We start from the raw sequence: 27,881 nt of genomic DNA, 5'->3' as shown, positions 1-27,881 counted from the left end.
CACCGCCTAAATGTTTCGGCGCCTGCGCAGATTGGGGAAAGTTCTGGAAGACAGCGGAGGTGCCGCCATTTTGCGGGAAGAGGAGAAGCTCCGACTGCAGTGCTGCTTTTACTGCTGAGACTCTGGAAAATAGCCCTGCTTCGTGCCCCCAACACACCCAAAGGAACGGAGGAAACCGGGGCCCCCTGCGGGGACCCGGAACTGGTGAGAAACCCCGAAACCCGGTCCCTCCGCGACGTCACCTATGCGTGACGTCGCCGCACGGCGCCTCCCCCTGACGTCACAGGCAGAAAATGGCGTCAAGAGCAGAGTCAGGCAAACTTTTAAAAACAAACAAAGAAAAATTGTTTACTTTGATTTGGAAGTGTTCGCTACCTAAATGTAGCCCGCTGGCATGGATTTAGGGATCGGCACCCTCGTGGGTATATCTCTTAATGGTGAAGGTGCTGTCTTAAGGATCCCAGTGACTGATATCTTTCCAGGTGCCCTCTGCCCTGACGTTTAGGGTCGTCCATACCGGGGCGGTCTGACAGAGCTCGCAGGTTCGGGTTTCAGCTCTTAGTGCTACCACTCCGAGAGAGGCTAGGGAACTGAGATTTCTTCCTCAGTCTTCAGTCTCTGGAAGACTCGTGTTCACTCTGTCGCCTCGGGGCTTTCCCTCTTTTTTTAACCACACATTCCGTGGCTGTACCGGAGGATAGTGAGGCTTCATAAGAGGTTTTTAGCATGGGACACTGGCCCTCGCAGAGACCATGCCAGTCGGTTGCTTATAGTAAGGACCATTTTTTGAAGTGTAGCCTTGGCTTGTTACGCAGCATGGGGAATGTTTTTTTATCTTACTGCTCCTGTTCTTAATTAAGCTGTCTTCAGTTTGGAGGTGTTTGTGTCCAGCTCTGTGACTGTGGACCCAGGAGGTGATCACCCTTTGGGACTCAGCATGTGGTGAATTTTGCCTGAACTGAGCTGACAGTGGTTTTTCACTCTCTTTTGTCCCTTAAGCAGTGGGGCCTAAGTTAAGTGCTTGTTTGGGTCTTGACTGTGCGTTGATAGAGCCCTGAGACTTGCATGATTGTGGGCCCGCCCTTAATGCAGTTTTTGGAGCTGGGATGGACTAAGGCTCTTACAGTGTCTTAATGGATGGGATTGAATGGACTTTGACCCATAATTTGGGACATGGGAAGAGTTTGAAAACTCCCAGTGTGAAAATGCATGGTGTTTGGGACTTGACTGCTTCTAGGATATCTGAAAAGATGCACCAAACCTAGTGAGATTTCATTTCAAAATGTGCTGGTGTTGTGTGTATCTTTGCTTAAAGGGATTCATTCATTTCTGAGTACCTGAGTGAAAACTTTACTTGATAGGTGGTGGTTCGTTTGTGGACTTGAGTGAAAGTTTTTGTGCGTTTAAGTAATTCCTACTCTGTACTAGCAGTCAACAGAGAGCAATTACTGAAATCCGAAGCATTTCATTTGGGGAGGAAAAAGATTGTAAAAATATAAAGAGGAGCTGTATGACACCTAGAGAACTTGTATAGACCTGGCAGCCAAAATGACTGGAAGAAACAGAACATCAAAACCTTTAAAGAACCATTTTTCCATAATAGGCCAAATAGTATGTATTAAAATTAGCCAGATTCCTAATATTTTGAAGTATATGCTGCCTCATACCTAGAAGAAACGTAATAAGGTGTGACTGAGGGGAGTAATTCTTTTGATAAACCTGTCAGAACAATCATTCTTCAGATGAGTGTGTATTTAAAACTAGATATCTTGGGGTGCCTGGCTGGCTCAGTCTGTAGAGTGTGACTCTTGAACTCAGGGTTGTAAGTTTGAACACCGTGTTAGACGTAGGGATTACTTAAAAATGAAATCTTAGGGACATCTGGGTGGCTCAGTCAGTTAAGCATCTGACTTCGACTCAAGTCATGATCTCACAGCTTGTGAATTGGAGCCCCACATCAGACTCTGTGCTAACAGCTCAGAGCCTGGAGCCTGCTTCAGATTCTGTGTCTCCTCTCTCTCTGCCCCTCCCTGGCTCATACTGTCTCTTTCTCTATCTCAGAAATAAATATTAAAAAATTTTTAAAAACCCCCAAAATCATTCATAAATAAATAAATAAATAAATAAATAAATAAATAAAACTAGACATATTAGAATGCTGTGTACTCTTCTTTTAAAATCTTTAAAGTTCTGGAAAACAGCATGGAGGTTCCTCAAAAAACTAAAAATAGAACTACCCAACGACCCAGCAATTGCACTACTAGGCATTTATCCACGGGATACAGGTGTGATCTTTTGAAGGGACACATGCACCGCCATGTTTATAGCACACTATCAACAGTAGCCAAAGTATGGAAAGAGCCCAAATGTCCATCGATGGATGAATGGGTAAAGAAAATGTGGTATATATATACAATGGAGTATTACTTGGCAATCAAAAAGAATGAAATCTTGCCATTTGCAACTATGTGGCTGGAACTGGAGGGTATTGTGCAAAGTGAAATTAGAGAAAGACAAAAATCATATGACTTCACTCATATGAGGACTTTAAGAGACAAAACAGATGAACATAAAGGAAAGGAAACAAAAATAATATAAAAACAGGGAGGGGGACAAAACAGAAGAGACTCACAAGTATGGAGAACAAACTGAGGGTTACTGGAGGGGTTGTGGGAGGGGGGATGGGCTAAATGGGTAAGGGGCACTAAGGAATCTACTCCTGAAATCATTGTTGCACTAAATGCTCATTTGGATATAAATTTTAAAAAATAAAAAATAAAATTAGAAAAATCTTTAAAGTTAAGTTATAAAGTACAGGAGAGAGAGGTAATTTGATCGACTTGATAAGACATTAGACTTAGAGTCAGGGGACCTTAATCAAGAGTCAGCTCTTCCATTTGAGCTTTGTGGCTCTGGGCAGTTCATAAAACCTCAGTTTTTTTCATTGTGCATTGGGTCTGACAGCTGCCTGTGACATATATTACCTTTGGTTGTTAAACAAACGTATGATGTTACTTATAGTAAGCAGTTGAGTTCACCGGTTTTTAGACACAGCTATTTAATCTTGATTTGAATTCCATTTTAAGTCTTAAATTTGTCTCCAGGTAATTTTTTTCTTTTTTTAACTTTTTTTTTAAGTTTATTTAAAAAAATATTTTTAATGTTTATTTATTATTGAGAGACAGAGAGAAACAGGGCATAAGAAGGGAAGGGGCAGAGAGGGAGACACAGAATCCAAAACACGCTCCAGGCTCTGAGCTGTCAGCACAGAGCTAGTCTCAGGGCTCGAATTCATGAATCATGAGATTATGACCTAGGCTGAAGTCAGATGCTCACCCGACTGAGCCACCCAGGCGCCCCAAAGTTTATTTATTTTTGAGAGAGAGGGAGAGAGAGAGAATCCCAAGCAGACTCTGCACTCTTGGCACAGATCCTGATGTGGGTCTTGAACTCACAAACCTCAAGATCATGACCTGAGTTGAAACCAAGAGTCATACGCTTAACAGACTGAGCCACCCAGGTACCCATAGCTCCAAGTAATTTTTATTTTATTGTTTTGCTCTTTCCAAGAATCTTGTTTCTGAAACAAACTTAGTTCAGTGCCTAGCAATATCAGGTACTGTAAATGACAAATGGAACGATTAATTTTATTTTTGCATCACTTAGTTTATATTAGTATGTTTATACTCATTGTTAAGTCATCAAAATAGGCTGTGGGCTTTGAGGGCAACAAGGACAGCATCATTGGATAATGCATTATCTCCTTTATTTTTTTTTTTTATTTTTTTTTTAATTTTTTTTTTTTCAACGTTTATTTATTTTTGGGACAGAGAGAGACAGAGCATGAACGGGCGAGGGGCAGAGAGAGAGGGAGACACAGAATCGGAAACAGGCTCCAGGCTCTGAGCCATCAGCCCAGAGCCTGACGCGGGGCTCGAACTCACGGACCGCGAGATCGTGACCTGGCTGAAGTCGGACGCTTAACCGACTGCGCCACCCAGGCGCCCCTGCATTATCTCCTTTAAAGAGGACAAAGCTCTTGGGGATATGGAAAGTCTGGTTATGATTAGCTTCCTTGTACAGAAATTCTTCAGATTAGTTGGAGGGTTGTGTTTTTTTTGTCAGATTTACTGAGATATAATTGACCTAAAATAAAACTGTACACATTAAAGTGTACAATTTGATGTTTAAACACCCATGAAACCAACACCCCCAAAAGTTTCCTCTGCCCTTTTATAATTCTTTCTTCCTTTCCCCTGCCCACCTCATCCATCCCTAGGCAACCACTCATCTGCTTTCTGCCAGTACAAGTTAGTTTGCATTTCCTAGAATTTTATATAAATGGAAGCATATGGTATATACTTTATCTGGTCTTATTTCTTTCACTCAGCATAATTATTTTGGAATTCATCCATGTTCTATATATTGATAATTCCAGACCAGTATATATATTTTTTAATAATTTAGCCTACTGATTTTATTTGATATCTTCTGGTTTTTGTTTGTTTGTTTTTTAATTTGACAGGCCTGTGGTGGACAGTCTTGGGAAGGATGATTGCTAGGTGTGTGAAAGCTCGGGGGAGGCAGGAAGTCTTACCCTGCCTACCTAGACAGGCTTCAAAGTGGAATTGGTTAAGCCTGTCTTAATCATAATCTTTCTGAGTTACCTGAATTCTAGTTGCTGTTGTACGCGAGATACTTACTGATGAGTTGCCTAATTATTGATGTTTGAGTGGGGTATGTGGGGAGAAGAGCTTAGGGCAGATCTGCATTCTGGTGTTGTTTTGTCTTGTTCCTGATTTGTACTCTTTCACTTTTACCTTTTTATTGGAAACGTGTGTCTGTTTCTGTGATTGACGTGTAAGCCAGTTATATATACAGAATTTTGGAACTGTAGAATGGAGGCCTAGCATCTACTGTAAATGAATAGTAATTTTGAATACCAACACTTTGTTTTCACAGGACAGGGTCCGTATTGTAGTTTCTTCCTACCTGTTCAGTTTCCTTCTCAACCCTTGAGTTTTTCTGAGCCACAGAGCTGAACTAGTTAAGGTTTATAATGTACAAAAATAAACCTAGAGTAAGCAACAGCCAGGAAGATCCCTTTGGAATTCAAGAAACAGCACTGTATATTCTGAAGTCTGTTTCTTGGAGAAGGAAGGGAATGTGGGGTGCCAGAAGGGAAGGAAAAATACGAGTTTCTCACGTATCCATGTCTTCTCCTCAGATCTGCTACGATGGCGTCCGATGACTTTGATATAGTGATTGAAGCCATGCTGGAGGCTCCCTATAAAAAAGAAGAGGTAATACTCCCCACTTCACTCCTAGAATTGGGTTAGTAAGAAGCAGCAGTTCTAGGTCATCAGTTTCAGCATTTTGTGAATCCTTTTTTCCTGCTTGTTTATTATGTGTTGTGGCTATTCGTAAAAGTCATAGTCTTTTAGAGCACCCCACTCTCCAGCTCTCATATTCAAAGACATGCTGGCAGAGAGGCTCCCAAAGCTGGGGGTGTCGGGGAGAGGTTTGGGCAGGGCATAATGTGCTAGTAATTAGTACTTTGCTCAAAGCTCTCAGTGACACACTAGAAAGTCAGTGTATCTCAAACCTAAATAATTTCTCACTCTCCTGGGAAATAGATGTCAGTGGAACCAATGTTGGGTAGCTGAAGTTTTGACAAAATATGTCACTCTGATCTCTTTTTGATTTTCTCTCTTCCTATTTTATTCCTTTTGTTAGGAGATCGGGTGCCCAGAAACTGACTAGATAATTGTGAGCTTTGATTTCATAATCAAATCTCTGTCCACTTTTGTTCTTTTGTTGCCCAGTGGAATGTGTGTGTTGCCACCTTGTGCCTTGTGACGTTTTTCCTGGCTAACCTTTTAGGATGATCAGCAAAGGAAAGAAGTTCAAAAAGATGGCCCCAGCAACACCAACGCCAGCAGCAACGGCAACAGTGGCAGTGGTACCAGTGGGAGCAGTGCCAGTGGGGAGGCAAGCAAGTGAGTGTGGTGTGGAGAAATGGGCTGGCAGCTGGGGGAAAGGAAGCAACCATGTCCATGAGAGAAACAGCCAGAACAGGGAGATGGTTGCTTAGAAGACTGCTGACTTTTAGTGATGGCTCCACTGGGTCCTGAGAATAACGGTGACTTGGTTTGATATTCTTCTAGTCTTCACATTCCTGCCTAGATTTGTGGATTTGTTCTAGCATCAGTATATTTTAATTGAATAAAACAGCAAGAGGACCTCTGATTTGGAGACAGCAGCTTTGGCCTGGCTTTGGGGGGGAAACAGCCACTCCACAAATGCCTGACAACATCCAGGGCTGTGTGCAAGCTCGTGTTGCGTGGTTACTGTGAACTCCTGCCAGGTCATCTTGGGCACTTTGGTCTTTTACTGCCGTTCCACCCTGGCCTTTCTTTTGTTTCTTGTCCTTGGGGGGAGAGAATAAAACGTTCTCAATAAGTTATCCCCTCTTTCCCAGGAAAAAGAGGAGTCGGAGCCCTAGTAAAAGCAGGGATAGAAAGCGCAGGTAAGTAATTGTGGGGACTTTTGGATTTTGAGGATTGCTATAAGTGGAAAGATACCAGGGAAAGCTCTCCATCAAAGGCGAGAAGAGGTTGGTTTGTCCTTCAACAAACTCAGTAGTGCCTTCCACCTATAGTCGCAGTCGAGATCGGGACCGGCACAGGCGGAGAAGCACTCGGAGCCGAAGTCGAGAGCGGCAGCGTCGCCACCGCAGCCGGAGCTGGGACCGTCGGCACAGTAGTGAGTCACGCAGTCGGGACCGGCGGCGTGAGGATCGTGTGCGTTACAGGAGCCCGCCACTTGCCACTGGGTAACACCTCTCACCAATCTGATGGCCTTTGTGTTGTAGTCTGGGTAAAACCAGTGTGCTGTGCTTCCTACCTGGGGATGCTTACAACCTGATGTGATGGGCAGGAGACCTTGTTATTGGAGGGGTGGTGTTGAGAATTCCCGTGAGGTGAAGTGCTGGAATCTGGTTTTCTCGTGTTAGAAGACTGAGCATTGGACTAGCGCGAATGACATTGAATGACACGATTTTCCGTTTGTTGTTCTCTGTTCCATAGGCGTAGGTATGCGCACAGTAAGAGTCCTCATTTCAGAGAGAAGAGCCCGGTCAGGTGAGTGGATAATGAGCTTTCCCAGGGATTGTGAGGTGTGAATAAAAAGCCGTTTGAGCTGGAATACAGGAACTTGTAGTGCTTGAGTGTAGCTAGAAAATAAGGACTGTGAGGGGCGCCTGGGTGGCGCAGTCGGTTAAGCGTCCGACTTCAGCCAGGTCACGATCTCGCGGTCCGTGAGTTCGAGCCCCGCGTCGGGCTCTGGGCTGATGGCTCAGAGCCTGGAGCCTGTTTCCGATTCTGTGTCTCCCTCTCTCTCTGCCCCTCCCCCGTTCATGCTCTGTCTTTCTCTGTCCCAAAAATAAATAAACATTGGAAAAAAAAAAAAAAAAAAGAAAATAAGGACTGTGTATCGGAGCAGGTGTCTCAACAAATTGTACTTGTTCTTTAGGGAACCAATTGATAATCTGAGTCCCGAGGAGCGTGATGCCCGCACGGTTTTCTGTATGCAGTTAGCTGCCCGCATTCGGCCTCGAGACCTGGAGGACTTTTTCTCTGCTGTCGGCAAGGTAACCTTCCCTCCCTTAGTTTTCATCCATGTGGCCTATTTTCTGTCCATCCTCCCTTATGCCCAACTCAGGATTTCCTTCTTGCCCCGGATAGGTTCGTGACGTCCGGATCATCTCAGATCGGAATTCCCGTCGTTCTAAGGGCATCGCCTACGTAGAATTCTGTGAGATCCAGTCTGTGCCACTGGCCATTGGGCTGACTGGGCAGCGGCTGCTCGGAGTGCCTATCATTGTCCAGGCCTCACAGGTGAGCAGGCTGAAAACCTGACACAAGAAGATGGGGTTGAAGGTAGGAGGTATGGGATGTGACCCGTCATTTCCTCCTTGCCTAGGCTGAGAAAAACCGACTGGCAGCCATGGCCAACAACCTGCAGAAGGGTAGTGGTGGACCAATGCGCCTCTATGTGGGCTCCCTGCACTTCAATATCACTGAGGACATGCTCCGGGGTATCTTTGAGCCCTTTGGCAAAGTGAGTAGAAAGTGATGGAAACCTCTGAAGGGAATTGGGAAAAGTGGGGAGGGTGAGTGTACCTCTTTATTCTGACCACGATTAAGGCACTGCATCCATCGAACGGGCATGTAGGTCCACACTGGGAAAGTTAGGCTCCATCTTTGTCTTCATAGTGCTCAGTAAACAGGTCAGTCAGGCACCGTGAAATCAAATAATGGGGTGCAGATTAAGGTTGGTCAGGAGAGGTGGTTTGGAAAGAGATGGCATTTGTCTCTTCTTTAAAAATTTGGGGGCCCCTGCGTGGCTCAGTCGGTTAAGAGTCTGACTCTTGATCTCTGCTCAGATCATGAACTCACAGTTCATGAGATTGAGCCCTGTGTCATTGGGCTCTGTGCTATCAGTGAACCTGCTTGGGATTCTCTCCCCCTCTTTCTCTACCTTTTCCCCACTTGAGTGTATGCATGCACTCTCTCTCAAAATAAATAAGCTTCAAAAAAAGAAAAGATTTGGGAGAGTTGAAATCGATTGGCTGGAAGGTTAGAGGTAGTGTGATCAGTCAGATAGGAAAGCTCAGGTTAGCCCAAAGATTGTTAATAATTTCCGCCTCTTCTACAGATTGATAATATTGTCCTGATGAAGGATTCAGATACAGGCCGTTCTAAAGGTTATGGTTTCATTACGGTAAGTTTCTGGTCTTGAAGTTTTGAATTTCAGCGTGGGTTTGTCCACTTGTCTGATTCTGCAGCTCAGCCTCCTCCTCCTCCTTTAGGAACTGTCTAAATGACTCATAAGCCCTGGTGCCTGAAGCTTGGACTAGCCTTCCTCCCCTTGAGATGAGTGCATTGCTTGAGATCTTGGCTTTGCTCCCACACTCTGTCAGTGGCCCTGGCATGGGGGTGTCCAGGAGTTCAACCAGCTTCCCTGGTGCTGCAACTTGCTTTTTGGGTAATAGTAATGATTTCAGGCAGCAGCTAAAAGGTTGGGGGCATGAGGGAGGTTAGATGTGGGCTTTTGTAGACATGCTTCATGGAATTGGTGTTTTCATGATAGTGGGAATAGAGATTTATATTTTTTTCTGGCACTATCCCATTTGAAGGAGTTTCTCCACTGAGAAATACCTTTATGTTTAAAGACGGCTATAGGGAGAATAGTGGGGCTGTGTCTTACCTTTTCCTGACACTGTCACAAAATTACTTCCAGTTCCCATAACTGGTTCTTCCAGCCCTGTGTGACTCCAGGCTGAAGACTGGCTGCCAGCCACAGAGTCTCACAGAAGCTGATATTTCCTGGGTTTAGTCCAGGAAGCATACACCCCCCACAGTTGCCTGCAGGGCAGAGGAGAGTTAGGTTGTGTTCTGCACAGGTGAGGTATTGCTCACCTCAGAAGTATCCAGTAAAGGCAAGCCACCTACACCACCTGCCTAGGAATTGTCAGTACCAACGTGCCAGGCCCTAGGGCAGGTGCCACCAGAATAAACAAAGCCAGCTCTGGTATTCATGGTGGCAAGTACCTCTTCTAACACCTTGTGTGACTCAGTTGCAGAAAAGTGTTGGTGAGGCCTTTTTGCCCTTGAGCTGCTGCCTTTTTGATCAACACCCATGACACTTAAATAGCAGACTGGAATCTTTTCTACACTAGGCAGCTCTGGTGACGCTGATGAAAGGGACTGGGGAGTGGAGCCCTCTGATCGACAGCACTGGTGTAGGCGTAGGGGTGGGGTGCAGTCTTGCTCTCCACGCCAGGGTGCGCTCCCCCCTGCGACTGAACTCTGGAGTTCCAGATTCCTTTTTCTTGAGTGAGAATTGAAACTGACTAGTCCAAAGGGCTGAGATAAAATAAAAATCCAGGAGTTTGGGCCCCTTAGCCTGTCTTACTTCCATTTTATCTGGTCATTTGTGAAACAGTCTGTCAGGGTAGGCACTCTATGGGTAATGGATTTTTTTTTTTTTTTTTTTTGTATCGTTAGGTTTTTAGTGTAGCTGGAAGATTGAAGTGATTGCCATTTAGTCAGTTGGAAAAGGTCCTTTTTACCCCATTTTGGGAGGATGGGGACCTTAGGTCACATTCCCTGTGACAGAAAAGTTTGTGCCACGGTGAGCATGCAGTTTTCCTGGGATAGCGAGACTAGGGAATAGTAGTGGGGTTTTGAGAGCATGTCTGTGTCCGGGAAGTGACTGATACGGCCTGGGTTTCTTGTAGTTCTCAGACTCCGAGTGTGCTCGGCGAGCCCTGGAACAGCTGAATGGCTTTGAGCTTGCTGGTCGACCTATGAGAGTTGGTCATGTGACCGAGCGACTGGATGGTGGCACAGACATCACTTTTCCGGATGGGGACCAGGAGCTGGATCTGGGATCAGCAGGTGGACGTTTGCAGCTCATGGCCAAATTGGCAGAAGGTGGAGAGAGTTTCTCTGCAGAGTGAAGAACACGGGGTTGAATTTTAGATCGGAGGTTGGGACTTAACCCCACCTTTTCTTTCCCTTTTAGGCTCTGGAATGCAGCTGCCTACTACCACAGCTGCTGCTGCTGCTGCCGCCCAGGCTGCTGCTGCCTTGCAACTGAATGGGACAGTTCCCTTGGGGGCCCTGAACCCTGCGGCTCTGACTGGTAGACTTAAACTTGGGAAAGGGAGGAATTGGGTTGGGGCCTGGAAAGAAGGAATGCTATGTGCTCACCAACTCATTGTGCCTCTCTTTTTGCAGCTCTGAGTCCAGCCCTGAACCTCGCCTCCCAAGCAGTCGCCTCCCAGTGCTTCCAGCTTTCCAGCCTCTTTACCCCTCAGACCATGTGAGTCTCAGGGTCTGGTATTCATGGTGGCAAGTGCCATGTCTTTGGTTATTTTCTTTCCTTTGGTTTCCCATTTACCTCTTCTCCTTGCCATAGGTAAATCAGTGGCTCAGTACACTGCCTCCCTGTGCCTCTGGGTGCCACTCCCTTTTCCACGTCTACCCTTCCATGGCCCCTTCTCTCCATTTTGTGGACCAAGCTATCCTGAGGGCGTGGATGTTGACTCTGTGGGAATTGGGGCCACCTTTAGACTCCAAGAAGAGCTCCTGCCCAGGGCCCCATCAGGAATGGACTCTGCTGAGCAAAGCCAGTAGTCGAAGAGGACAGAATCTGCACCTATATTGAACACCTGTTTTTCCGTGTGTGTCATCTTCTGGGATGACCTTCATTGCTCTCTCCGACCAGCTCTTAGTGATTCCTCGATTCCTCCCCCGTTGGGAAGGCCGTAGGGCATTAACTGAGGGAACTAACCTCTCTCCTTTTCCTGTACTTTTACCCTACAATCTGTTGAGGAAAACCCTTGAAGACCTCTAGTCCAAGAGGACTTTGCAGTTTGGAAGGTGAACCTTGAAAGTGCTGGCTTGCTGCTGCACAGGCCCTGGAAGATGGCATGGACATGAACATTGTGAAGCCTTCCTTGGGTCTCAGCTTGAGGCCAGAACTGCTACTGTGGGCTCAGCCTCTTACTGGGAAGTATGGGAGTAATCTGTCCTGCCAGGCATTTTGGATGTCTTAGGGGCATTCAGGAGTTGAGTGAAAGGTGGGGTACTTCTCTACTAGGTTCCATCTTCCTCTGTATAGTTTTCCTTCCTCCCAGGTCTTTCCTGTGGCCCAGGGTGGGAGGATGGAGAGGAGGCTGCTATTCTCTACCACTTCCCATGTGCCTCTACCATGGGCTCAACCCCAGCTGTTAAAGCTGCTCCTGTCCCCTACCTGGGCACATGTGAGCCCTTCTCACTGGATTTTATACCCTTGTGTCTGTGTACATAAAATTGTGTGTATGTGCGTGTGTGTGTGTGTGTATATGTGTACACGTATACATATACACATACGTATAAACTTTGTATAAAAGGCAGGCTCCACTGTTGTGGCGGCTGCTGCCCATGTGTGTGTGGTCTCAGTCAGTTGGTGTATCTGTCTGATGTTAGTAACTTTTCATGAGCCAAAACCGTGAATGGTTCTAGGATATAAAACATTTGTAATGCCTTTCTGTTTTTTCCCTTTAATTTTGTTTTATCTAACGTTCTTTAGCAATTAAAATGGACAAAAGGCACACGCCTGGATGGAGTTCCCAGTCTGTATCTGCATTACACCTTTAGCCCCATTGTCTCCTCCGTTTGTCTTCATCTTAACTATTTCCAAACCTACCTTGCCCACTGGACACACTTCCCAAGGCTGTCTCTGCGTCTAAGGGACAGATCTTGTCTTTCCACCAGATGGCAGTGTGACAGTAGCACATTCTGCTCGTCAAGTGGCTAGAGGTGTTTGAGATCTTGAGCAGCTTAAGTACCAGGGAAGCGTAAGCTCACCAGTTTTACCATTAGCCTCTGTGCCCGCTTTTGGCCCTTTTTGTAATGGAAATCCCAGTCTGGTATCCAAAGGGGCTTGGGGGTCTTACATCAGGGCTCCCAGGCCTTAAATCTGCTATTCCTTGGTCAGTCCCCTCAAGTCTTGGTTTCCATATATGGCTCTGCTTGAGATAACACAGACTAGGACCAGTGAATTCCAGAAAGCTGAGTATCCCAGGAATCGCCCTGAGGAAGGGGATGCACATTTATATTCTCTGCCGGCTTTGTAATATACGTGACAAGGGGCCTGCCAGAACCTGGCTCACCAGTTAGGGACCAGCCTAGAGAAGAAGGTCTGAGGTTCAGGGGCAGAGCTCTGTGGGACTCCCCCATTCTCTTCTGGTCTCTATGGCAACAGAATGTTAAGACTGTATTGTCATGCTAAAAATATGGATAATTGCTGTTAGGTTTTAATTTGTCAGCTCTCAGACTTCTAACCAGGGTGAACAGTTTTTGGTGATAATTAGTTTCTGGGGTTGCTTTTCACACTGAAGTATTAAGTACTTGGTGCCTGCTTGTGGTATAAAAGGCCACTGGGACCCAGGACTAGGTCTTGATTCCTCCTATCCCAAGTACTGACCAGGACCGACCCTGCTTACCTGCTGAGATCAGCCAAGATGGGGTGTGTTCAGGGTGGTATGGCTGTATAGGCTGGTGCAGCCTCATTTGCTGCTACGGTTGCCTTTGCCACCACCTCCACCCTTTCCTGTTCTAATTTGCTCTCTTGGCCCCGGGGGATAGGACAGAGGATACATTGTTTTTAGGTAGCAGCTGGCTGTGGCCCAGTCCCCCTGTAGTTATTGATTTGGCTGCTAATGCATCCTGAAAAGTACAGTGTGGACCATTTTTGTTAGTCATCCTGAGGCTATGGACTGGGCCGCCTCATGGCAGTTTTGAACTCTTCCAAACCATAAATACCCACAGGCTTTGCCTCCCTGCCCTCCTCAGATGGGTGTCTATCTCTGCTTGGTTTCCTTATATTCCCATCCTTGCCTCCTTTGGTCTTTCTGCACTTTGGTTCCTGCCACCCTTCTTAGTTCCTCATACAGCCTCTTGTTGGGAGAGAGAGCGTGGTGGAAGTGAGGAAACATCTAAGACAGCTACTCTAGTCTTAATCCATATAAGGTGACAGCATCTAGTGGGTGACAGCTGGAGTCACTGCATGTGACTCAGTGCCTTCTTGTTACTCATGCCTGCATTGGAGGTGGTTGGAGTAGAGAGGAGGAGGCAGCAAACAGCCTCTGTGCCCAGCTTAAGGTAAAAGAAACCTTCAACCTCTCTTGTCTGGGCATGGCACCTGGGGCGAAGGTAGAGGAGAGACTGACCCGGATCCTCTACTAGCATAGAATTTCCCAACTGTCCTCAGTTCTAAACAGATGTTCACCTGACATTTGGCTTCTAGCCCATGCTTCTGCCTTTTCTAAGGCAGTGATGTTTTCCTCCCTGTTCTCTAAACTTCTGTGTTCTTGAAATTGGGTTTCTGCCTACTTCCTTCTTAGGTTCCAACAGCCCCCGATGTGAGCTACCAGAGGAAGCAGGTGTTTACCCTTTGAAACTTTAGTCCTGGTGCTTATGCAGAAGGAAAATAAGTTTACACCTTGAAGGGAGATGGTCAACCGCAGCCTCTCCTTTCTCTGTTAAGGAAGGGGTCTGGTGAGAATCCGGAAGTAATATTTAGACAGGGAGAAAAGGCTGTCCTGGCTTCGGAAAGTAGGAGGGGGTATAATGACTGTTAACATCGGTGCAAGGTTGTCCCGTCGTTGTGGGTTAGGCATTGTTCTAATCACTTTGTATGTATAGAGTTGCTTCAACCTCACAGTGACCTCTGAGGCAGACTCTTTTATCAACTTTGTGAACAAAGAAGAGGCTACCCAAAGGGTAAGTAACCTGCCCTGCGATTACACAAGTGAGTTTGGGATTCCAATCCAGGCAGTCTAGCTTCACATTCCTGGATCCTAATCTCAGCCTGCCTCTTGTGGAAGCCACTTGGAGTCACTTTTCCTATCTCTGTACCCAGAGTTCTCAGTATGTCCTGAACTTTTCCTCTTCCACGTCTGCTCATCTTGTGCTCTTTTTGCTCCACTCCTGCTGGTTACAATCCTGTCCATTAAGACTCTGAAGCTTTGCTAGTTGGTTTCCCTTTTCAGTATTCTTTGTCCCATTAGAAGTCTCATTCTGTCTTTATTTACAGTTCTGTGTAAACTCTACTAGTAGATGGTGATAGCCCAATGAGACAAGGCATCGACATGTCTTTTTCACTATTGCCTTCCTTCGCACATATTAAATGTCTTGAATTAATTTCCCCTCTGTTCAAGTCAGAGCTAAGCTTTCCAATGTCCATCCTGGCCTCCTCTTCCATTCATTCCTCACCCTCCAAGAGAGAAAGCAGCTTTACTCTTTTTGGTGTTACCATGGTAGCCTGTGATGCTTTCTGTCAAAAATGCTGCTTCCCATCCAACACAGACTGATGTTTCCATGGCAACCAGGTGAAGTCAATAGTCATGAGCTGGATCCAGGAAAGAAATTCTGGTCTCAGAACTGTGTCTGAACCTTCTGGCTTCAAACATTCCTTCTCTTCTCTCCCAACTGTTACATTTATATCCAGAACTGATGTGCTCAGTGTGCTCTTGGTTGAGAGAGCTCTGAGAGGTGAAGCAGACCAACCAGTTTAGATCATACGGGAAGGTGGAGGCAAGGAAAGAGCTGATCATAGCTCACTTTTAAAAGTTGGATGAGTTCTGTTAGCTTTCCCAGATGATCTCCTCTCAAGACCCCTTAAGGAGTTGGCTGCAGTTACTGGAGAGCCATTAAGCAGTTATTTTTTAGGGCAATGGTAGATGGATGAGGGCCCTGAAGACTGGAAAGGAGCCAGTCAGTGCTAGATTGCAGAAAGGAGAAGCAATGACCTTGGAAATCAGAGACTTGTCAAACTCTAGCCAATGTCCCAGAAAGGAAGGGAGCTTCAGTCAGCTTTCAGGCATCATGAAGCCTACTTGTTTAGAATGGGTGGTGCTGAAAATTAGCCTTTTCTGAACTGGGTTGGGCCCAACCAAGTCAGGAGACCTCCATCCTGTAGCAGAATGGTCACCCTCTGGGGCAATACCACATGGTTCAGATAGCTCTTCTGTCACAAACCAGCTGAATAAACTTGGATGTTCATCACTTCTCTAACCTCGACTCCCCTTCTGTAAAAGGGAAATGATGACAATAGTACCTGTCTCAGGGACATTGTGAGGATGCAATGAAATGATTGTGTTGAGGGCTTAGAACTTGATATCTTGTCATTACTACTTGTCATAGCTACTGCCATCACTATCCCCATTCCTCTGGATGCCTACACACTTGACTCTACCTGACCTCATCTTCCAACCTCAGAGAATGCTTAATATATGCAGGGAGAGAAGTGAAGGTGAGGCAATGGTGGAAGTAAGTCTCAATTGTTCCTGGACTAAAGTCCCAAGCTCCCTAGGTCCTGGGTCACAAGCAGCTTAGTTTTCAGAAACACCAGTCCCACTGGCTCAATCTCTTTTTATGCCTCAAACTATAAATCAGAGCGAGACGGCTTTGAAAAATCAATGGGATTCTCTCCCTCCCCACCCCCTCAGGTACCTTCAGGGTACCTAGTGCCCTTTGCTTTGTCTGGCCAGGGAAAATCCTAGTGGTGTCTGCTACAGCCCTTTGCTTAGCCTCCCTCCTGACCTTCCGCAGGTGCTCCTGTAGCACCTGCCATCACTGGTCTCCAGAACTCTGACAATTTCCTTTCAGATAAATGTTTTAAATCAGCACAGGTACTCTGCCTAAAGACATTATAACCTGAACAAACAATGGAACACTAGGCAGTATAATACCATCACTGAGGCTTTGGTTGCCAATCACCCCCCTCCTTCCCCATCCTCTTCAAAACAACACAACTCACAGGGGGTTACCTGTGAGTCCTATGGGAGGCAAGTTGGACTTTGTGGACTGCAACTTAAATACTTTTTTATTTATCTTTTTAAGCAATCTCTACACCCAGGGTGGGACTCAAACCCACAACCTCAAGATCAAGAGTCGTATGTTCCACTGACCAAGCCAGCCAGGCACACCTTAAATTTGTATCTCCAGGGTGCTGCTCTGCTTGAGAGGTTAGCAAGCTGTCTGGATGCCTGAATAAGGGACCTGGACACAGGTTGTAAAAAGCATTACTTCCACAGCTCATTTGGATAATGTTTGACAAATTACAAAGATACTAGGATTTGTATTTAGTCCTTATGACTATCCTACAAGGTAGGTAATGTTATCTTCATTTTACAGTTGGGAGAGCTGAGATTCAGAAAGGCAAAGACGTTGAGAGTGGTGTCCTCCATCCAGAAAATCATGGGACTAAGTGCTAATTAAAATGTTTGCAAGGCCCACATTGAGTCTGTATTTGCATCTTGAGTTTGCAAGGTGACCAAGCCATGGAGCATGGCATCAAGCTACATACAGATGAGGGGCAGCTGGCTGGCCCAAAGATGGGTTGGGCTGGTGGAGTGTGTGACCCTTAATCTCGGGGTTATGAGTTCTAGCCCCACATTAGAGTAGAGGTAGAGATTACCTAAAAAAAAAAAAAAAAAAAAGATTAAAAGGGGCCTTGAGCATATCCATCAGAGAGCCACCAAGATGATAAAGTACTAAGCAGCAAAATGCTGCTTATTGGTTTTGGGGTCCCTTGACAACTTGGCTGTACCATCCACCCAAATTTGGCTGCCTTCTTACAGGAAGGGTATTTACCTCACATGGTGGGCTGCCCACCATGTCTGTGTCTCCTGTGCATTTGCTCATGTAGTTTCACCACAGGGAGTTTTTTCTTCTTTCCCCCATCTATCCACAGCTTACATATATCCTTTAAGGCCCAGCTCCTAAAATCTGTCTTTAAATTCTGTTTCTTCCATTCAGAATTCTTAGAGCTCAGGACATAGCCCTCAGATAGTCAGAATGTGGTACAGTTTGCTGTTGTTGGCCCTGGTAGTGCTATTACCACCTTGTCCCATCTCTCCAGCTCATTTGTAAGCTCCCTAGGGCAGGGATAGTGTCACCTGTATTTGTTTTTCCCATAAGGTCCAGCACAGTGACTGGCCTATGGCAGTACTTGAGAGGAACAACAAGTATTTGTGGATGAAAGTCTAGGAAAAATTGACTTAGACTGATGTGGATAGAATTATGCTAGATGAATAAAAAGATGTATATGTATGGGTGGACTTTCTGGGAATGAGGGTTTAACCCAGAAGACTTGTGAAATGCTCTTCCACGACTGGCAGCCTTTTAGAAGACGAAAGGGGTGCCTGGGTGGCTTGGTCAGTTAAGCATCCTACTTAGGTCATGATCTCGTGGTTCGTGGGTTCAACCCCATGTCAGGCTCTGTGTTCACAGCTTGGAACCTAGAGCCTGCTTCAGATTCTGTGTCTCCTTCTCTCTCTGCCCCTCCCCTGCTCATGCTATGTCTCTGTCTCAAAAATAAATAAAACATTAAAAAACAGTTTAGGAGAGGAGAGACCCTGCCCAGTCTCTCTAGAGAGGGTTAGATGCAGCAGGGCACAAAGGCCCAACTCTGAGCAGAGGCCCAGAGCAGAGAGATGCTTTCCAAGATGCAGGGCAGGCCTCACCTCTGGCCTCTCAGAGCAGAGCACACACAGCTCATGCTCTCAGCCAGTGAGGAGGCCTTGTGGGCCAGAAATCGCGGGGGTCGCAGGGGCCAGCTGGTAAAGGAGCAGAGACAAGATTGCAGTGGTTAAGAGGAGCATGAGGGCAGAGAAGACCTTACCTGGCACAAGCAGCTCAGGCCCCAGGGTCCTTTGCTGGTCTCTCACAGCGGCCCAGACCAGCAGCCTGGCACTATGCCTTGATCAGAGGGAGGTAGAAGAATGGCCTGGCTCTCGCAGAAGACCCCACTTTCCAAGTCTGACGGGAGCGTGGCTTCAGCTTCCGTCTGTTCTGAGCTCGTCCCTGTAGGCGTCTGGAGGGAACGCACAGATGGGTTGGGCTGATGGGACTGGCTGAGTTAGGGGGAGGGAAGCCTGTGGCGCGTGCAGTCCCCCTCCTGGGGGAGGCCCTGCCGCCACCACCATCATCTTCAATATGCATATTTTCAGCTTCAGCCACGTGAAAGGCACTGGACCTTTTTCCCCATCTGCCCCTTTGGCCACATTTGACCATTGGTGGTAGTCTTCCTTTAAAAGCCCTCCTCCTAGGGCACCTGGGTGGTTCAGTGGGTTAAGTGTCTGACTTTGACTTGGGTCATGATCTATCAGTCTCGTGAGTGAGTTCGAACCCTGCTCAGGCTCTGTGCTGACAGCTTAGAGCCTGGAGCCTGCTTCAGGTTCTGTGTACCCCCCCTCCTCTGCCTCTTCCCTGCTCACACTCTGTCTTGCTCTGTCTCTCAAAAATAAAGAAATGTTTAAAAAAAAACAAAAATCTCCTCTTGGGGTGCCTGGCTGGCTCAGTTGGTAAAGTATGCTACTGTTGCTCTCAGGGTTGTGAGTCTGACCCCCCGGCGCTAGGCATAGAGTTTACTTTAAAAAAAAAAAAAAAAAAAGGCCTCCTTCCTTGGCACTGGCCACTACCTGCACAATTCTAGTCCTTCCACGGCCTGCCTCTGTGGTGGCTACATCTCCACCTTCTTCGTCTGCTTTGGTCCTTCTTTCTCTAGAACATCAAGGCTGTGTTTTGTTTTACATTATTTTATTTAGTTTTTGAACAGGTGGTATACACTATAGTTAAACATTCAAAAGGAACAAAAAGGGCACACGATGAAAAGTACACTTCCTACACCTGTCTTGCCCCCACCCAACTGCCCTCCCCGGCAGCAATCAGTAACATCCTGGTTTGTCATTTGTTGGGTCACAGACCCCTTTGGCAATCTATGAAATCTATGCACACTATTCTCAAGTGCATGACTGCATGGGCACATGAATTGTCCCACTTCACAAGAATCACAGCCCCTAAAGCCCATGTGTGATTTGAGGCAAGGATCCCAGCCAGTATTGTATCCTCTCCTTTGTACCTCCCTTAGCATGATTTGTGGGGTCTGGGGCAAAATTAAAATGCAGGGCTCCTTGCTCAAAGATTTTCAAGGCCGCAATAGCAACACACTCTACTGAGCACGGGGTGCCGTGTGACTGCTGCTCATCCTTTCCTCTGGCTCCTCTGCTGCCATCTTTTTTTAAATAAAACATTAAAAAAAAAATTTTTTTTTTATAAATCTTTTTTTTTTTTTCAACGTTTATTTATTTTTGGGACAGAGAGAGACAGAGCATGAACAGGCGAGGGGCAGAGAGAGAGGGAGACACAGAATTGGAAACAGGCTCCAGGCTCTGAGCCATCAGCCCAGAGCCCGACGCGGGGCTCGAACTCATGGACCGCGAGATCGTGACCTGGCTGAAGTCGGATGCTTAACCGACTGCGCCACCCAGGCGCCCCAAAAAAATTTTTAAATAATGTTTTTATTTTAATTATTTTTGAGAGAGCATGAGCAGGGGAAGGGCAGAGAGAGACAGAGGAAGACACAGAATCTGAAGCAGGTTCCAGGCTGTGAGCTGTCAGCACAGAGCCCGACGCAGGGCTGGAACCAGTGAACCACAGGATCATGACCTGAGTGGAAGGAAGTGGGACACTTAACCGACCGAGCCACCCAGGCACCCCTCTACTACCATCTTTATGGGAATTATTCTCATTTCTGTATCTCTTGCCCTAACTTGTTCTGAATTTCAGACCCAGATCTTTGGAGAGCTGCCGAAACCCCATATGGATATTCTAGCATGGCAAACTCAAGAGTCTCCAAAATGGATCCATTTACCCATGTCCTCCTCTGCCCTCTAACTCCCAGTTCCTTACCCACCACCTAAGACTCCCGCCTGTACCCAGTCATCGCAGTCCTGACTCACACCCGTAGTGCCTCTCCTTTCGCACTGCCTTCTCCCTATGGTCAGTACTTCATTACCTTCCAATATGTAAAGTTAATTGCCCGCTAAACTCAGCTTCTCAGGCCTTATCTTTGCTGCCCCAGTTCATGCACCTCTCCCAGCCTCCTCTGCCCAAGGACCATCCTGCTCATGTCACTTCCATACCCAAAGACCTGTGGTGACTCACTGCCTGCAGGCTTGGGCACAAACTCCTTTGCCTGCCATTTAAGGTACTTAAAAGTAGGGTTCCAAACCTTCTACTCTGTGCTCATCTCTTACCCCCTCCCCTTAATGTCCCTGAGGTTTCAACCCAGCCATCTGTCTTTTAATGGGCCCAGTGTGTTTTTACACATTTTACATTTTGAAGTGCCTCTGTTCACGGTCCCTAGAGTTTCCTGGCCTATTACCCCATAGCCACGTAATTTCTCTGGCCTTTTCACCACAGCCACTGCCCATGGCCCCGGCCATTGTGTCGCTTACATTTCTTCTAGTGACCTTCTTCTTCCCCTCATCCTTACTGGAGCGGGAACCTCCGATGCAAAGCTGGATAAAATTAAGTATCAAGCAGACATGAGTGGGATCCCTGCTCTGTTGCTTACTGACCTCAGGCAAGTTACTTAAACTGTTTCTTCTACAGTATAAGAAGTAGTAACACCTTATATGGTCCTTAAAGAATTAACAGAGAAAAATTAATAAAGTCCTTAGGATAATGTCATTATTCATATTACCATCTCATAACCACTGATGCTGAACTGGTCCCCTTGGCTCTTTCCCACCAGCTACAAGGACTCGGGAGACATCTCATTCCTCCTCCATCAAGCTCTGGGAACCTGAGTGGGGTGGAGTGGAGGCCTGGCCCTCAGGTACTCAGGGAGCTATACTGCATGTCTGGGGTGAGGGGAGAGTGCTGCCTCTGCTCTCTGTTCAAACTCGTGGCTCAGCAGCAGACGTGGGCGTCCCCAGGGGGAGACACTGACAGCTTCAGTTCTCACACGGGCTTTGCAGGTGACAGTTGGGAGGGTGGAGGCCTGCCAGGGGAGGTGCAGGCCGTCCCCATCATGCCCCAGCTGATGGGCCTCTCTGATGGATGTGGGCCCCACCTTAAACCAGCCCAGGACAAAGCTCTGTATAGCTCTAGGTGCTAAATGTAGCCTCCAGCTTACTCTGCAGAATAAGGTCGTGTAAGGAGATGAGGTCTAGAGTCTATGGACCTGGTCCCATTGTGTCATTAAGTCACTAAATTACTTCTAGTATTTCCTTGCTCCTCTCCAGGGTTGTCTGCTCATCTACAAAGCGACAAGTTGGACCCAGCGATCTCTAAGGGCCTGTGGCTCCTTGTTACGGACTACAACCAAGACTGAGTCAGTTCTTTTTTTTTTTTTTTAATTTTTTTTTCAACGTTTATTTATTTTTGGGACAGAGACAGAGCATGAACGGGGGAGGGGCAGAGAGAGAGGGAGACACAGAATCGGAAACAGGCTCCAGGCTCTGAGCCATCAGCCCAGAGCCTGACGCGGGGCTCGAACTCACGGACCGCGAGATCGTGACCTGGCTGAAGTCGGACGCTTAACCGACTGCGCCACCCAGGCGCCCCATGAGACTGAGTCAGTTCTGAAGCCTCTGTAGAGGTAGGTTTAGGTTCTTTGCTCCTCTGGGCCTAAGTTTTGTCTCTAACAGTTTCCATCTACATCTATCCCTTCTACAGGGCTTTTGAGAACAGAGTCAAAATGAGCAAATGTAGTAGAAAAGTTCTTTATTGAAAAGGGAAGGGTGGCTCTTTTGCTGGGGCCTCCTGGGCCCAGGGTGCTGCCTGCTCAGCTCTTAACAATGGCATCTGAAGGCAAGAGTCTGTCCAAACCTTACCTTTAATAACCTTAAAAGGGAAGTGCCGTGATGTAGTGGTAAATCACAGAATCGATTCTGAAAAATGGCACTTCCAGGCCTTTGCCTTTAAGAACTTCTTAAAGGCAAAGTGGACAAGTGCAGCAGATAAGAGCCAGCACGTTTTGGGAAAAGTCTCAAAGAAGCATCTCCAGTGTTTTTACCTTTAAGGATGTCTTAAAGATGAGGCGTGTTCGCGCAGAGAACTGTAAAGAGGTCTACCAAGCACCTTTCCAGTTCTCACTTTTAGGGTCTCTTTACAGGAGAGGTGGTCAAGCGCGACTTAATAAAAGTCAAAGTAGCTCACAGAACTATATCCCCTCCTGCCCGCCAGAAGCCGCCTCGCCCGCCGACCGCAGCGCGCCCGCCCGCAGGTCTGCGTCCTCGCCTTCTAGGCGCTCTTGGGCGGGGAGGTAGCCAGGGCACGCGTGGTGGCAGGGCTGGGGGCGACGCCCACCAGGGGCTGGGGGCAGGGGGCCCGCCCCCCGCGGCCACACCCGCGCGCCCTCGGACTTTTTGGTTTACTAGACGGTCTTCACAAAGGAAGCCGTACGGGGGCGGGACGGGGTGACTGGGTGAGCTGAGGGCGCGGTGACCATGGCGACCGCGGTGGCCATGACGACCGCGGCTCAGAGCACGGAGAGGTCGTGACACGACCTGGAGCGCTGCTTGAAGAACTTGGCGTTGCGCGGCACCAGGTTGGCAAGGAAGCGCTTGGCCTTCTTGGTGAGGCTCTCGCGGCGCGCGGGCGGCGCGGGGCCGTCGGGGCTGCCCCACTCGGGCCGCGGGCCCCCGGCACGGCTCCGGCCCCGCCGCAGCCGGATCTGGCGCACCGCGCCCTCGAAGAGCTCCCGCGTGTTGTGGTGCAGCGCCGCCGACGTCTCGATGTGCTTGCAGCTCAGTGTCCCTGCCAGGTGGCGGCCCTCTGCAGGAAGGGACAGGTTGAGGAGCCCGCGGGCTACACTGGGCCCGGGGGGGGGGGGGGGGGGCCGGCCGGCGGGGCCCGGCACGGGGGGGCCTGGGGAGATGCCCGCTGTGCAGTACAAAGGGGTCCTGGCAGGTGAATCTCTTGCAACTGAGAACAGGCAGGGGTCAGGTGGAGGGTCTTGGTGGTGCCGAGGGAAGGAGATAAAGGGGCCTTGGCGAAGAGGTGAGGAGTGAAGAGAAGGGGTTCTCCGGCGCTAGACATGGGTATTGGGAGTCTGCCCTTAGCCTGTCCTGGAAGGGTAGAAGGTCCTTGTGAAGAGGTCACTTGGAATCTCCCCTGAGATTGCAAGTGTTAATTAGGTCCAGGATACTCACCCTCCAGTGAGACCTCCCGAGAGCGGGCTAGGTCGCTCTTGTTTCCAACAAGGATGATAGGGAGGTCGTGGTGGGGCCTCTCAGCCCGGAGCCGAAGTAGGGTCTCTGGAACTTTGGAGAAGCTTCGTCGGTCGGTGACTGAGAAGACGATGAGAAAGGCATCCCCGGTCTGAAGGCAGTGGTCCCGCAGCCAGCCCCCTGCGTCCCCCTGCATGTGGGCAGAGAGTGGTGGGATGTCAGGGCTGGAGGCATGGGAGAACCTGTTCCCCACCTACATCTCAAGGATGAGGAATCTGGATGTGAGGGAGAAGCCACCTGCTTAGGACAGCAGAGCTAGTTAATGGCATAATCTCCATCCCTAGAGTGTGTTGTGGAGGAGAAAGTAGTTTGTAATGTGAGCCCCGCATGGAAGAATTGGGGAGATAGGGTCCTAGGCTAGGGTAGCCCATCCTACTTTCATATGCTTAAGCTCTTAACTTAAAAATGAATGCTCTTCAGCTGTATGTAATCTGGCCTCTCATTTCTATGTGGTAACCATTTTTGTCCAAATATTCATAAATCCTCACTTATTTCCCTTCCCTGATATTCCAGAGCCCTGAGCTCTTGTCCTATCAGGTAAGACTCTTCCAGGCCGAAACACGTATGGATGGGGTCAATTTCAGGGTGTGTAGCCTGGCTTGCAGCTTCAGGGTTTGTCAAATTCAGATCCTAACTTTCCTCAGGGTCAGAAGATCCTGGAAAGACAGCGGCTCTCAGTGCCATGGTATGCACAATTGATGTGGGCCTTTGCTCTCTGGATGACACATATGAAAGGTCATATGTCCAGTACATATTAAAACCAGGGCCTACAGAGCCACCCGCCTTCAGCCAGACTTTGCCCCTCCCCAGCTCTCCTAGGTTTCATTGCCTGCTTACAGCCCTGTCTTAGTTCTTACCTGTTCCCAGATGTCATAAACAATTAGAGTCACTTCCTCCTTATCCACCATGATGCGTCTTTCATAGGTATCCTCTGTTGGGAAATAAGGACAGGGAATAGAGCCCATCAGGAGGCTCCCCAACACTCATGAGACCTGGTAACCAGGGACGCCTCAATCCCAGCACCAGGGACCCCCTCCAGGGAGGTTGCCACAGAAAGCATTGCAGTAACTTCTCTTAGGTTTTGGCCTCTGGGGGCTGCTCATGCCTCTTGCATCCCTGACTAGGGGTCCGCAGGTGCCTTTGACCCTTTCAGGGTTTCCCCTCCAAATACCTGGGTTCTCTGGCTCATGAGCACTATCTCCCTGGAGACCGCCGAAAGTGCCTGCTAGGGTGCTCTTGCCCACGCCGCTCTCCCCTACCAGCATGACCTTGAAGATGCCATCTTGTTCGGTGGGGGCTGCCTCCCCCGAGCCCAAGGAGTCAGAGGAGCCAGAGGATGAGGCTTGAGGTGGCCAGTCAAGTTCATCTATAGCTTGGGCACGCCGCAGCTGGTGCTTGTAAGGAACAGGCATACTGCCTCTTCGTCTGGGTGCCCCTGGGGCTGGTGGTGGCCCACCCCGGTCCAACCCTGCCAACAGCTTCTCTGGCTTCTTCAACAGTGTGGCATCTGTTTCTGAGGTGGGGGGTAGGCAAAGAGAAAGAAGCTATGAGTGAAGGTATGCCTGGCCATCTGCAGAGGGCTCAATCCTGGCTGCTCTGGCTTCAGAGGCCCAGGTGATGACCATGCCCCAGAAGGAGCTGAGAATCTTTGGTCTGACTTCTTACACTGAATTCCCTCAGAAGCCTGAACTGGTGGGGCTCTAAGGAGCTGAGCTGAAGGCTTAGCCAGTGTGGTTCCAGCCACAACCTGTTTAAAACATGCCCCATGCAGGGGAGGCACCTGTGCGCAGGCTCGCACACCCACTCACTCTTCACACTGACACACAGGCACACCCCCAGACTAGGCCTCTGGCCCTGAGGGCTGCCCCTGTTTCCACCAAGAGGCCCTTCCTTCCACTGCTTCCGCACTGGTTGTCCCCACACTGGGGAGGGGCACAGGGGATGAGAAGCTGAAGCTGCTGCCCAGGTTCTGGGGGATGGGTATGGTAGAGTAAAAAACTTTGTGGGGAGGCTATGCCCAGGGAAGGGCCTTTGCTCTTTAGGATGTGTGCATTGGGTCCCCCTCCACGGTGTGTGAGAATTGCCGCCTCTTCGCTTCTTCAAATGGCCCTCTGAGCACTCCTGGTGCATGGCTGTGTGTGAGAACCCTTCTGCATCTCTGACCTTCCCGTGAGTTCCAGAGAATCTTGTGTTCATGGTGAGGTAGAGGGAGGGAGGGAGAGAGCGAGAGAGCGGGAGCATGAGCGAGAGGGAGAGTGACAATGCATGGGTCAGGGTAACTGGAGGAAGAACGACAGACACAACAAAGGGGGATGGAGAGAGGCTGGAAATAGCCCAGGATCAATACTTGGCTGGCAGCCAGGGCCTCCTCGAGCCAGTGAAACCCTTACAACAGGTCCCCAGGGTAGCCCCCAGCCTGTGATTCCCAGGCTTGTGGGCTGCCCCTTTCCTTTCCCCCATCCCTCCTGCCCATCCCAGCCTCATGGGAATGAGGCTGACCTAGGGGCTAAGCACCAGTTTCCCCAGCGAAGCCCTGGAGTGATGGGGGGGGGGTGGGGGTGTTTAGGCAGCACTCCGCAGCCCCCAGCCCAGCCCAGCCCCAGTCCTGGTGTGAGCGGGAGGCTTCTCCACTTCCCGAGTTGCTGTTTGGGTTCAAGCTCCGTCGGCCGCCAGTTCTGACCTCCCCACCAGGGCTTCAGCTCCCACCCCCGGTGGTTTCTGCTGGAAACCTGCCCAGCTCAGCCCTCACCTGGTATGGGCGTCCCGGGGGGGGGAGGCCTGGTGGCTGCCGGAGGGGCAGAGTGCTGTGGTTTCTGTGTCTGTGTCCATGTCCGTGTCGAGGTCCGTGTGCATCCGTGTGTGTGTGCAGCCCAGCCGCTTGCAGTCCCCGCTCCCTCACTCAGCAGCACTGTCAGCTTTTCCCTTAAATACCACCCCCATTCCCCCCCCCAACACCTGGGGAAGTTGTCCCGCCCCCTGATGAGGTCACACATGCTAATGAGCAGTGATGTCAGCGGGATTCCCTCCTTTCTGCCCACCCCCCCCTTCCTTTGTGTGGCTTCCCTCTGGGAGCACACACACTGCGGAGTCTGGCTAAGACCTGAACAGACTGGAGTCAGAGGAGCTAAAGAGACAGGCGTTCAGAGAAGTGGGCTGAGGGGTCAGTGGGTAAGGAAGTGGAGGATGGCCAGAGGCAAGGGCCCAGGGACTGGGAGTCCAGGAACCAGGACTGTGCGTCATTTGTGTACTCTCAGCCTCCCAGCCCAGTGTCCAGCTCAGAGTGGCTGCTCAGTGGCTAAATGGAGGGCCTGGAGGCAGAAACCAAAAGACACCGGTCACCCTGGCACCAAGCTTCCCCATCACCCTCTCCTTTCCCATACCACCCCTTCTGGGTTAAGACACACCAGAGTAGCCACTTCCCAGCTGGGCCCCTAGGCAGATGGGGGCTCTAAGGAAGGGGAGATGGCTGCCTTGTTTGGGCAGCTTCATTCTGTCACTACGTTTAGGTGGATGCGAACCATGTGGGCTCCCCTTCTCTCCCTCCCTGCCAGGCCCACCAACCTGGTGTTAGTACACAGGTTGAGCTTAGCCCTCTAGAAGTTCCCAGTCCCAAGTGCCAGCCCCCTCTCCACACTCTCCAGGGCACCACCAGGCCTCCTGGGCTACATGATGATGTCTGCGTCTTTGTGGGAAGCCAGCATGGCACTTCTCCTTTACTGCTCCTTTTCTGCCAGCTTCCTTTTCCCTGTCTGAGTGCCAGATCCTTTTTCGTGTGGAAAGGCCCTTTCCCTTCAGATCGGCTCTTATCTTTCTTCCCGACGCTGCAAGCACCCAAACATACCTTCTGATTTTCTGGCTCCTCCTCACCCCATGTTTGCCAGGTGCTGTGTGAAGCAGCTTCCTGCATTATCTCCTGTCATTCTCATGACCTGAAGGCTTAGAGTGGTAGGGGGGTAGCCTGTCCCCAAATCAATCATCAGCTGGAAAATGGGAACACCAGGATTCCCACCCTGGTTCTTCCAACGCCAAAGACTGTTTTTCATCTGCCTTGCTGCCTTCTTTGTCTTAAATATTCCAACTGTCTTCTATTATTTGGAACAGTCTGTATTGTAATCTTCAGGGGACTCCTCCAACGGAAGAGACAAATAGTAATCATGGACTAATGTGCAGTAACACTTCACTGACCGGAGATGAACTACGGGGCAACGTTTAGGGTCTAGGGGGAGCAGAAGGGACCCCTGAG

General features: G+C 48.9%; 2 protein-coding genes and 1 long non-coding RNA gene across 6 annotated transcripts; 2 read left to right on the top strand and 1 right to left on the bottom strand.

The window, feature by feature from the left end:
- Positions 1-2: 2 nt before the first annotated feature.
- Positions 3-12,171, top strand: RBM23 (RNA binding motif protein 23). Of its 4 annotated transcripts, XM_040476634.1 has the most exons (14): positions 7-204; positions 5,228-5,303; positions 5,884-5,999; positions 6,482-6,529; positions 6,662-6,835; positions 7,089-7,142; positions 7,534-7,651; positions 7,746-7,898; positions 7,984-8,121; positions 8,719-8,784; positions 10,304-10,499; positions 10,591-10,710; positions 10,806-10,890; positions 10,987-12,171. In XM_040476634.1, the coding sequence occupies exons 2-14, from the start codon at positions 5,238-5,240 to the stop codon at positions 10,988-10,990; spliced, it is 1,338 nt and encodes a 445-aa protein (XP_040332568.1). In that variant the 5' UTR covers positions 7-204; positions 5,228-5,237; the 3' UTR covers positions 10,991-12,171. The 4 variants fall into 4 exon arrangements, with proteins under 4 accessions (XP_040332571.1, XP_040332569.1, XP_040332568.1 ...); XM_040476635.1 differs by lacking the exon at positions 10,987-12,171 and having other exon boundaries at positions 6-204; positions 10,806-10,894; XM_040476636.1 differs by lacking the exon at positions 6,482-6,529.
- On the top strand, positions 4,015-27,750 carry LOC121031499 (uncharacterized). The gene is made up of 3 exons (XR_005790734.1): positions 4,015-4,980; positions 12,866-12,875; positions 27,740-27,750. It is a non-coding gene; the product is annotated as an uncharacterized LOC121031499 (long non-coding RNA).
- REM2 (RRAD and GEM like GTPase 2) lies at positions 22,114-26,590 on the bottom strand. Its single transcript, XM_040476645.1, is given in 6 exon segments — positions 22,114-23,183; positions 23,561-23,768; positions 24,496-24,569; positions 24,810-25,151; positions 26,388-26,409; positions 26,411-26,590. Coding segments are annotated over 6 exon segments (1,023 nt in total). The 5' UTR covers positions 26,492-26,590; the 3' UTR covers positions 22,114-22,887.
- Positions 27,751-27,881: the final 131 nt, after the last annotated feature.

Source organism: Herpailurus yagouaroundi, unplaced genomic scaffold (assembly GCF_014898765.1).
Source record: "Herpailurus yagouaroundi ecotype Mexico unplaced genomic scaffold, PumYag 141, whole genome shotgun sequence".
In the NCBI taxonomy this organism is placed as follows: Eukaryota; Metazoa; Chordata; class Mammalia; order Carnivora; family Felidae; genus Herpailurus; species Herpailurus yagouaroundi.
Note: the sequence above shows the minus strand (reverse complement) of the source record. Positions and strands in the feature narration are given on the sequence as shown.

What these genes read in the sequence shown, in the direction of transcription:
- RBM23 (XM_040476634.1), top strand. Translation starts at nt 5,238, where the DNA reads ATGGCGTCCGATGACTTTGATATAGTGATTGAAGCCATGCTGGAGGCT. An exon ending in CTCCCTATAAAAAAGAAGAG is followed by an intron (nt 5,304 to 5,883) that starts GTAATACTCCCC and finishes CTAACCTTTTAG; the next exon opens with GATGATCAGCAAAGGAAAGA. An exon ending in AGAGAGAAGAGCCCGGTCAG is followed by an intron (nt 7,143 to 7,533) that starts GTGAGTGGATAA and finishes CTTGTTCTTTAG; the next exon opens with GGAACCAATTGATAATCTGA.